The 12,045-nt window shown below is 34.8% G+C and overlaps 1 protein-coding gene across 6 annotated transcripts in view; it reads right to left on the bottom strand.

Annotated features, from left to right (window-relative positions):
* Positions 1-12,045, bottom strand: part of PCSK5 (proprotein convertase subtilisin/kexin type 5) — a 470,824-nt gene that overhangs the window by 293,981 nt on the left and 164,798 nt on the right. For all 6 annotated transcript variants that reach the window (XM_078366047.1, XM_078366050.1, XM_054254455.2 and 3 more), the window contains exon 6: positions 3,649-3,737. In XM_078366047.1, coding sequence (XP_078222173.1) covers positions 3,649-3,737 — 89 coding nt within the window. The remainder of the gene's footprint in view (positions 1-3,648; positions 3,738-12,045) is intronic.

Genomic DNA, 12,045 nt, shown 5'->3' with positions numbered 1-12,045 from the left:
ATGGTCTTGTGTCCTTCATATTTAATATTAGCCCCTAATCATAGATTGATGTAAACTTAATGCTTCTTTTTTTGCTCAGTTATTTATGTTAAATAATAAATGAGAATAACCTCTGTGGATGTAACATTTCGAAGAATTCTCAAAGGGTTTTAGATGTTTAGTTATCAATCTTCATTGAAGTATACTTCTATCAAACAGGAATTTACTATTAACCCTATTTTGCAAAAAGAGATACTAAGATATTCAGAAATAAATTCTATGAAAATGTCAGGCTTTCCATTTTTCCTTTTATTTTGGAGGCTCTACCATTACTGAAATACTGTATCATTTAAAAATTATATTTTTACAGGCTAGATTTAATCCTCAGGTAAACCTTATCATCAGTAGGATTTTAAGTTTTTATTGGTTACCAACAAATGGGGATTAAGTAATAAAACCCCAAATCAAACAGCTTTAGATAGAGTCTACGTGAAACGAGGTGGGAATACTGGTAGAAATAAAAATATTCTTAAGGAAACTATCTTCTTTGTGCATTAAAAACGTTTAACTTTTAACTATTAAACTTGCAAACAAAGAAAAACAGAAAGAATGAACAATGAACATACATATGTAGCCACTACTCAATAACTGTTAACATTTTATCTCACTTTCCTAGTGCAAAATACAAATATTAGGTTAAACCATTTTGAATTCCATGACTGATATGATCTTTCATCCTTTAAAATTTTTTACAAAAAATAGGGAAATAAGTCCCCATTGTTATCTAACATCTACCCAACATTCCATTTCACCCCATGTATCTCTGAAGACATTGCATTTGGTTGTTAACATCTCTCAACTCTCTTTCTTCTAGACTTTTGAATTTTTAATGGAGATGTGTATTAACAAGAGAGGTGGAGAATGAAGGTTATGAACAAGTTCCATTAAAAATTTTGCAATGAAAATTGGAAAGTTTGTCAATGGTTTCTTCTGTGTGAGTGAAAAACCCTATATGATGCTCTCGATGTACTGCATCCTGAGTAACCACTGGTTTATTTTCATTCAATTTGAACATTCAAAATTCATCTGCATGGTTTTTTTTTTTTTTTTTTTAGCAAAGACAGATGAACTACTCCATCTTGTTTAATGCTTTTGTGAAAAGCATAAAATGAACCTATGTTATTGGTACAATGAGGTCTGAAATAAACACAGTAATTGCCACAAATAAGGTCTCTAGTCTTCTAAATGCCAACATAACAGTAGGATATAACACCTAAATTCAGTTTCTATGTTAATGTCATGCAATTGATGTGAAGTTCACAAAAAAAATGCTTGTAAATCATACTAAGAGGATGTTAATTTTCTAAGAGAAATTTCACAAAAAGGAATTATTTTAGTTTGTCAAGTTTAAAGGTAAAACGCTGCTTCTTTTTTCTCATTTAACTCTAAGCCTTCATGCCTTGGGTCTAGGGTTAAATTTATTATTCAGAATGTTCTTGTTTTAGAACATTTTTGAGTCATCGCCATACATTCTTCTTCTAAAAAATACAGTTCTGTAAGCTAGGTCACTGGTTTATCTGTGAGTTCACAAGTTCATCCCCTCATTCTTTCAAAATTATTAAGATTTCTGAGTTTGTGCTGGAGAGTAATGATGAGAACCTGGGGCTGTCTGTCTGTGTATGCAAGAAACTATATCATGGACCATGAGAAGGGCTGACCTGGCAGCTTCTGATCTCTCCTGGGACGATGAGGGGCCTCCAGAATTCTTATCATTCTTCGGGGAATGGAGAATTTTTTCTTTGCCTCTTTCCTTTAGCTCTTTCATATGCATTGCACTTAATAAATAGCAGATGCTCCCTGCTAATTAATTACGGCTTAACAAACAATCATACTCCTAAGAATTCAGGGAGAGAAAAAGGAAAGAAAGAGGCAATGTACTGTGGACTGAAATTCAAAGTAGTTTCAGAAAGCCTTATTTCTATTATTGTCTACATTAAATATCTCATGTTAGGGAAACTATATATTTATATTCCTATCCTAGAAAGAATTGCCATTTTTGTTTTTTAGTTCCACAACTCTTGCCCACTTGAAAACAAATAGTGCATTGGAAACAAGGAGGTCAACCTAGTTCCAGGAGCTTCATTTATCTTACGACACCCATAGGGGATCCTAAAGAACACCTTCAGATATAATGATAAATTCATGAGGATCCATAAAATCTATGACAATGTCTTCTTCCCATGTGCGTGTGGCTGTGGCACCAGGCTGTTGCTTACAAAGATTATTACAAATGGGAAAGTTAAGAATTTGCTTTTATCAATGCTTAAATTTGCACTGCTTTGGCTGGGTCCTTATAGTAAGTATATGTATAACTGAGTTTGTACATATATGTGCCTGTGTATAGACATAATCTGAATGATTCATGGAAATAGTATCACTGCATTATGGGATTACAAAAGGATATTTTTGCCGTTTATCATTTTAATTACAATGAAAGGAAACTTTAAAAGCCTAAGCCTAAAGAAAACAAAAAACAGAAACAAAACCAGTATTTTCTACTTTGAGAGAATTACAAAATGCTTCTCTCCATAGAGATATTATGGCCTAATGTTTATAATATCAGTTCTTTCTGACCCAGGCTCCAATTGTAGCATTTTGGTACAGATGTCAATTTTCACTACGAGATTACATTTTTTCAAGTCTGTTTAAAAGAAAACTGTTTACATTATTTTAGGGTTACTGCTTCAGAAGTCTTTAACTAAATATATTTAGCAGAGCATGCTAAAATGGTCATGTTGGGGCCAGCAATAGTTAAATACTATTACATAAAGATATGCCCCACCATTTTACCTCCATTTAAAAAGGATTCTGAAAGCCTGTCAGCCAAAGAGCTAACTGGCTCCCTTTTTAAAAAAAATTTTTTTTATTTTTAAAAATATATTTTATTGCACTTTAGGTTCTGGGGTACATGTGCAGAACATGTAGAATTGTTGCATAGGTACATACATGGCAATGTGGTTTCCTGCCTCCATCCCTGTCTCCTATATCTGGCATTTCTCCCCATGTTATCCCTCCCCAACTCCCTATCCCCCATAGTCCCTCCCCTAGTCCTCCGCAACAGATCCCAGTGTGTGATGCTTCCCTCCCTGTGTCCCTGTGTTCTCATTGTTCAACACCCGCCTATGAGTGAGAACATGTGGTGTTTTTCTGTTCTTGTGTCAGTTTCCTGAGAATGACGGTTTCCAGGTTCATCCATGTCCCTACAAAGGACAAAAACTCATCGTTTTTTAGGGCTGCATAGTATTCCATGGTATATATGTGCCACATTTTCCTTGTCCAGTCTATCATTGATGTGCATTTGGGTTGGTTCCAGGTCTTTGCTATTGTAAACGGTGCCTCAATGAACATAGGTGTGCATGTGTCTTTATAATAGAAAAATTTATAATCCTTTGGATATATACCCATAATGGGATTGCTGGGTCAAATGGAATTTCTATTTCTAGGTCCCCGAGGAATCACCACACTGTTTTCCCTAATGGTTGAACTAATTCACACTCCCACCGACAGTGTAAAAGTGTTCCTATTTCTCCACATCCTCTCCAGCATCTGCTGTCTCCAGATTTTTTTAACTGGCACATTTCTATATGCATGTAAGTTTGTTTCCCATACCTCCGATCTTGGCGTTGAAAGCAATTCCGACTGTGCAGTGTGAGTTGTTTGCAGCGGCTGCCACTTCACCAGCACAGCGAGTCCCGTGCCTGCAGGCAGAACACACATACTTTCTAAAGTAAGACACTCCATTCTCACAAAGTCAGCGCATCATTGCCACTACTCAGACTTCCGAGTGGTGAAGAAAGTACCCAGCTGTGGTGTATCTGGAACTTCCTTCTCAAGTAGCACTTTGTCTGTCCATGGCAAACTTCTAGCACTTAATTATATTATATTGGGTTATATTCTTGATATGCTTATTTTTGATATCTTTCTTTCCCAACTGGAAAATCTCTTTGATGGGTTAAAGTTAGAAAAAGTTTTTGTATCCCCCAACCTTCTACTGATCTGCATATGGTCACTGAATATATGTGCTACCAGATACTTGAAAGGTGACATCTCAATTTTTATTTTTATTTAAGCATAAGAACACTCAATTCAATTATTAGAAAACTTAAGATGGGTTTGAGGATCTGCTTTTTAAATTGTAAATTTAAATACAGAGCAAGTATTTACAATGACAATTTATCAGCTGAAATGGGATGTGCTTCAAATAAACACTGGATTTCAAAGATTTTGTATGCAAAAATGAAAAGGTAAAATATCTTATTAATCATTGTTTTATACCAGCTACATGTTAAAATATTTTATTTAATAAAATGTTATCAACACTTATTTCACTTGTTGCTTTTTACCTTTTTACTTTTTTTAAAAAATGTGGATACTAGAAAATTAAAAAATTATTTATCGAAAAGCATTCTCTGTTAGTTCTTGTCACAATAATTTTGTATTCATATTACAGAAATCTTTTAGCTGAAAGAATATCTAAGATCCTCTTTCAAGGACAGCAAAGAAGTTTTTCATATAAGGTACAATTTGCTTAGAAACAGTGGCCTAAAACTGTGTGTTGAGAAGAATTCTAGAACATGAGTGAGCCCAGAGAAAGAACACTAAGACTGACTTCCGACGTCTACCACGCCTGCAGAAGAGTGATGTGACAGGCATATGGTGTATCTGTCACTGCTAATAAAGTGAAATGCCCATTCCTTTCCTCATTTTTAGAGAGGAGGGCATCCAGGAAGACCAGAGGTATGAAAAGGTATGTCAAGAGGTGCACAGTTAGCAAAACAATGAGTAAAACTCAAGCCCCCCAATCCATTTCAGTGCTTTTAATTTTACAGCACAGCTGCCTCAGACCACTACTGCCTGTGCAACCATAAACAAGTTGCTCCTTACAACTGATAGGTACACATGCAAGTTTACATAAAAGGGATATATACTGCTTTTTTTCACTTAGTAATATCATGCATTTCTTTCTATGTAAATATTAATCCATATATTACTTTAATGGTTATTCATGTACTGCATAATTCCTTAAATTGTATACATATAAATAACATGTCTGTGTATGTGTGTGTATCTGTCTATATATACACATAAGCTTTTTAACAAGTCCTCTTTTTCTGGCACTTTGCTCAGTTATTCACTAATATTAACAAGGATACGAGGAACAATCTTGAGTACAGATAGCACTTTTTGCCTTTGGGACAAATTTCTAGAAGTAGAATTACTGTATCAAAGAGTACAGAATATGCTGTCAAGTTGTTAACAGCACACAAAAGCAATATAGCCAAAACTCATAAAAGCTGCACAATTGAAACAATTACTATACAATGAAAACTATAAAAAAAAAGATCAAAGAAACTGAAGAGAACACGAACAAATGAAAAGCTGTTCCATGCTCCTGGACTGAAAGACTTAATATTGTTAAAATGTCCATACTACCCAAAGCAATCTACAGATTCAATGTAGTCCCTATCAAAATACCAATGACATTCTTCACAAAAATAGAAAAAAATTCTAAAATTCATACGAAACCACAAAAGATTTCAAATAGCCCAAACAATCCCAAGCAAAATAACAAAGCTGGAAGAATCTCACTACCAGAATTTAAAAGGCACTAAAGTTGTAGTAACCCAAACAGCATGGTACTAGCATAGAAACAGACACATAGACCGAAAGAACAGAATAGATAACAAAGAAATTAATCAATGCATATACAGCCAACTCACTTTTGACAAAGATGTTGAGAACAGATACTGAGGAAAAAATAGGATCTTCAATAAATAATGCTGTGAAATCCGGATTTCCAAATATAAAAGGATGGAACTATATGCCCCTATCTCTTACTTTATATGGAAATCAAATTAACATTTAAGACCCAAAACTATGAAACTACTAGAAGAAAATATTGAAGAAATGCTTTGGGACATTGGTCTGGGCAGAGATTTTTTTGGGTAATACCTCAAGAGCTCAGGCAATGAAAGCAAAAATAGACACATGGGATTACATAAAGCTAAAAAACCTTCTCCACAGCAAAGGAAACTATTAACAGGGTAAAAAGACAACTTGCATAACAAGAGAAAATATCTGCAAATAGCAGATACATAGCAAAAAGCCAAGTAATCCAATTTAAAAATGGGCAAATGATTTCACAAAAGAAGACATATAATTGGCCTAAGTATATGTGAAAAAAATGCTTAACATCACTAATCATCTGGGAAATGTAAATCAGAACCACAATGAGATATCTTACCCCAGTTAAGATGACTATTATCAAAAAGACAGAAAATAACAAATGCTGGTGAGAATGCAGGGAGGAGAGAATACTGCTGCTGGGAATGTAAATTAGTATGGCCACCACAGAAAACTGTATGGAGGCTCCTCAGAAACCTAAAAATAGATCTAGCACATTATCCAGCAATCCCATAGCTGGGTGTATATCCAAAAGAAAGGAAATCAGCATACTGAAAAGACATCAGCACACCTATGTTTACAGCAGCACTATTCACAATAGCCAAGACAGGTGTCCATCAACAGATGAATGAATAAGAAAATCTGGCATATGTACTCAATGGAATGTTAGTCAGCCAAAAAAAAAAAAAAAAAAAAAAAAATCCTGGCCTGGCCAGGTGTGGTGGCTCTGGTCTGTAATCCCAATACTTTGGGAGGCTAAGACAGGAGAATTACATGAGCTCAGGAGTTTGGAGTCAGCCTAGGTAAGACAGGAAGTGTATCTCTATAAAAATAAAAAAGAAATTAGCCAGTAGCCAGGTGTGGTGGCACACACCTATTGTCCTAGATACTTGGGAGGCTGAAGTGGAAGAATCACTTGAGCCTGGAAGATCAAGGCTGCAGTGAACCGTGATCATGCCACTGTACTCCAGGCTGGCTGACAGAGTAAGACCCTGTCTGAAAAAAAGGAATCCTGACATTTTCAACATGGGTAGTACTGGAGGTAATTAAACTAAGTGACATAGCTAGGAGCAGGAAGACAAATACGTGAAAGCTAAGAAAGCTGATCATTAAAGCAGAGTAGAATGATGATTAGCAGAGGCCGGGAAGGATAGGAGTGTGGGGATAACAAGGAGTTGGTTAATGGGTACAAAAATACAGTTAGATAGAATGAATAAGGTCTAGCGTTCAATAGCACAATAGAATCAATAGCACAATAGAATCAATAGTTAACAATAGCTTATTGTGTATTTCCAAATAGCTAGAAAATTTAAAACAGTCCTAAGAGAAAGAAGATAAATATTTAAGGCAATGGATAACCCAGTTACCCTGATTTGATCATTAGATATTTCATGCCATGTATTGAAATACCATACAGAACCCAAAATATGTACAACTATTATGTATCAATAAAAAATATTTAACTAGAAAATATTACTATAAAAAATTAAATTTTGTGCATGGCAGACAAAAAGGCCATAAGCCAAGCTGAATGACATATGGAGAAAATATCTGAATAAACCCTGTGTATACACACCCCAACATGTGAGTTTTTTAATCTCTTTCACCCTGACAATTCGACATGAAAACCGTTATCTCAGTGTTGCTCCCCTCCTCCTGCCCATTATATTTGATGTTGAACATTTTTTCAACTATTTATTAGCTTTTTCTGCTTCTTGCTTTGTAAATACTCTCTTCATACCCTTTGCCCAAATTTCTTAATTTCTTTCCTGTCATATCTGTCATAAGTGTTTCCAAATTTGATATTTAGAACAGTCTACTTAGATCAATTTTGGGTTGTCATACACAATTTCTTTTTTTTTTTTTTTTAAGAGAGGGGCTCTTGCTCTTACCACCCATGCTGGAGTACTTGATCATAGCTCACTGTAACCTCAAACTCCTGGGCTCAAGCAACTGTCTCACCTCAGCCTCTTGAATAGCTGGAACTACAGCCGTGTGCCACCATAGCTGGCTAATTTTAAAATTTTTTTGTAAAGAGAGGTTCTTACTGTGTTGCTCAGGCTGATCTCCAACATCTGGCCTCAGGTGAATCTCGATTCTTGGGCTCCCAAAGCACTGGGATTACAGACTATCTTTAGCTTCGATGTACTTGTAATTATCTTCCCATTCTGGTATTTGGTTTTATCACTTTGATCATCAAAAAATGATCAATTTAAAACATTTTTCAAAATTTTAAAGGATTGATACATGAGACATACATATTTTCAGTATACATGTGATAATTTAATACCTTTATATAATTTGTAAAGATCAATTCAGTGTAATTGCGGTATCTATCATCTTCAATATTTGTCTTTAATGTGAGAAACATTTGAATTATTCTCTTTTAGAGATATACAATAGATTATTGTAAATGATAATCAATTGTAAACTATGATCAATTTTTAAAAGAAAACAATTTATTTTGGAAACTCCAAGCTCAACTATTAATTTTTCCCCCAAAACCTAGCAATTATTAACTATAATCCTTCATTAGGCTTCATAAGTTATTTTGATTCAAATGTATAATTCCTATAATGAGACTACTGTTCTTATATTTCATTGTATCTGTTATTAATTAATGCCCAGTACTACTGAACCACAAGGGCCTCTATTTTTAAACTCAGCTCTGGTTTATTATTTGGCCCATGGGTTACCTGAGCATGTTTTGATATTTTAAAATGTATGTGAGTAATTAGTTATCTTTTGATATCAATAATGATCTGATTAAACTGTGATAAAATAATATAATTTCTATGAACCAATTATTTGGATTTTGTGAGATTTACCCAATGGCCAAGTTTGTGATCGTTGTTAATAAATGTTCTATATGGTTGAAAAATGTATATTCTCCAATTATTCTTTATGTGCCATCATATCAGGTTTATTACATTGTATGTTTGTTAATATGCTTTGCAGTTTTATCAATTTTGTTTTACTTAGAATGGAATTATTAATCTTCCTAATGAAACACACCATTTATAAATATGTAGTAACACTGAATGGTTCTTGCAGTTAAAGCAAGATATTTAGTGACTAATTTGTATATACATATTTTACTTTCAAATACTCTATGTTCACATTATGTCTCTTATAAACAAAATATAATTTTGTCTTTTTTGAAACTAGACTATCAATAAGTCTCTAACTAGAGAGCAAGACCATTTATAGTAATGGTGTTTGTTAATTTATTCATGTTTATTTCTGCATCTTTTTTCCCTATACCAGCTTGGTTGTTACTCATTCTATTATTTAGTGGTAATCCTAGGTTTTTGATTACAAATACCTAACAACACAAAGTCTAAAGTTGTCAAGCCTCTTTTCCCAAACACCACAGACTTTAGACTGATTTAACTGTGATTACTCGTCTGTTTTACCCATGTACAAGCTTCCTATGATTATAGTAATACCCTGGAATTTCCCTAGAAATTAATTAGTTACTACTTTGAACAGTGTTTTTCTAGAATTACAAATACAGTTGACCTTGAAGAGCACAGAACTTCCTGGGTCCACTTATACATGGATTTTCTTAAACCCCTGCCAGCCCTGAGACTACAAAACCAACCCTTCTTCTTCCTCCTCAGCCTATTTCAATATGAAGGTGATGAGGATGCAGACTTTTATGATGATCTACTTTCACTTAATGAATACTAAAATAATTTTCTTTTATAATTCTCTTAACATTTTCTTTTCTATGCCTTAATTGTAAGAATATAGTATATATGTAACATATAAAATATGTGTTAATTGGTTGTTTATGTTTATCAGTAAGGTTTCCAGTCAACAGTAACTCTTAATAGTTAAGTCTGGGGGAAGTTAAAAGTTCTATGCAGATTTTCAGCTGCACAGAATGGAGTCAGCATGCCCAATTCCTGAGGTGTTCAAGGGTCAAATGTACATTCTTTGCTCTGTTTCTTTTCGTGCTCACATTTCCCTCTTGGATCACTGATTTCTTTCTGAAGAACATTTTATAAATATTCTGGGCATTTATTCTATAAATGTGAAAAGACCTTTCAGAGTCTCAGTTCTTAAAGTCTTCAGAAAATGATGTTTTACTTTTCTTTAGAAATGACTACACTGGGTAGAGTTCTAGAGTAAATCCACTTCAAAAGCGTCATTCCACTGTCTTCTGGCTTGCATTGCTTCTGGTAAGTAACCAGGTATTTGGCAATCTATTTTTCTCTGGATGTTTTTCTATTTGAATTTTTTTAATCCTGTAGGATAAAACATTTTTAAAATTTAAAAATCTCTCTCATTTTTTGAAGTTCCTTTTCAAATCTGCCTGGTTAAAATATTTCTTCCTAGGAATTCTTAAACCTGTAGCTTTAAAGTCTTAATTCCTCAGAATTCTCAGCTATACTCTCTGAAAACTGCCTTTATTTCTCTAGTTCCTTTTTTCAAAGTCCTAATGAAGCAAACATCAGACATTTTCACACCATCTTAATGGTTACTCTCTCCGTCAGACTCCCATCACCTCTCTCTCTGGACTGTAGTCTACGTAGTCTTGCTCAATTCTATATTTCACTTATGCTACCTTCAGTCATGACTATTCTGCTATTTAATCTACTCACTGCATTATTCACTCAGATTATTATATGTTTCTTTTCTTTTCTTTCTTTTTTTGTCTGTGTGGAGGGATGGGGGTGGGTCCCCCAAGTTGCCCAGTTTGGCCTCAAACTCCTGGGCTCAAGTGATCCTCCTATCTCAGCTTCCCAAGTAGCTGGGACTACAGGTGTGTGCTACCATGCCTGGCTTAAAAGTTTCTTTTTTTGAAGCTCCTTTTCAAATCTACCTGGTTAATTCTGATAATCTCTTTTGATTTAAAAACTTTAAAAATATTCTTTATGCCTATACAGTATCCTGTATGTAATGATTCCAAAATTGTGAATTTAATTCCACTGTTGTGTCTGCTGCCCTTCTGTTTTCATGTTAACTTTTTTTCCCATGTAGCTCATGAATTTTCCATTTAGGGGTCATGTTGCTTGAGCTTTTATCTCTGTGAATTCTTTGAGGCTTGAAGGGGAAGCTTCTTGATCCAAAGAAGATTTAAATTTGCCACTGTCATACAGCTGGAGGTAAACCAACAAGGACCTGCTGAACCACATTTAAATTTGGGCCATACAGCTAACATGAATTACAGGTATAAATCCTGTGAGGATGTTATTAATTCATATACATGGTGTAGTTGTTTGTTTATCCTCTTGTCTCGTCTAGTACCCAGGTTGAGAAAGTCAAACATGTCCTCTATCATACTGTGTGTAGGTTTTGTTTTTCCCATAAAATACTGTAGATGGTCTGTCAGGGGTTGTTTTACGCAGAATCTCACCCACCCCAGTGAACCAATGCCCTGAGCTTATTAAAATGTAGCTCCAGACCAGCTGAGGTTGGTTGCTCAGTCTTGAAAATGCACATATCTGCCTAGTCTAATAGCTCTGAACTTTCTCAGAGAAATTCTCTTGGTGTCCCACCAACTCAACCTTGCACTAAAAGTTCCCTTAAAGTTGGGGATGGTTGCTCATGTCTGTAATCCTTGCCTTTTGTTGGGGCCAAGATGGGAAGATCACTTGAGCCCGGGAGTTGGGGACTAGCCTAAGCAACATGCCAAGACCCTGTCTCTACAAAAAATACAAAAATTAGCTGGGCATAGTGGTAAGTGTCTGTAGTCCCATTTACTCAGGAGGCTGAGACTGGAGTATCACCTGAGCCCAGGAGTTCATGGATGCAGTAAGCTGTGTTTGTGCTACTGCACTCCAGCCTGGGTAACAGTGAGAACCTGTCTCAAAAAAAAAAAAAAAAAAAGTTGATTGAATACTTTCCTGAGTTTTAAATGTACTATACTAGAAAAGATGTAATTGCATATTTATTCTACCATATTACTAAAATATGGAAGAGCTAACTTGGTTCTGTAGTCCTAAAATGTAACAAAGCCCTGCACAGATTACATGGATCGTTAATATACAGTGAATAACATAATGACTATTTCCTTATAAAGGGCTTCTTGTAAAGATTTCTTTACATTGCTTTACACCATATTATATGAACCACTTTTGGGAGAGAGTGAAA

The sequence above is a fragment of the Callithrix jacchus genome, chromosome 1, assembly GCF_049354715.1.
Source record: "Callithrix jacchus isolate 240 chromosome 1, calJac240_pri, whole genome shotgun sequence".
Classification (NCBI taxonomy): Eukaryota; Metazoa; Chordata; class Mammalia; order Primates; family Cebidae; genus Callithrix; species Callithrix jacchus.
This window is presented reverse-complemented; position numbering and strand designations above follow the sequence as displayed.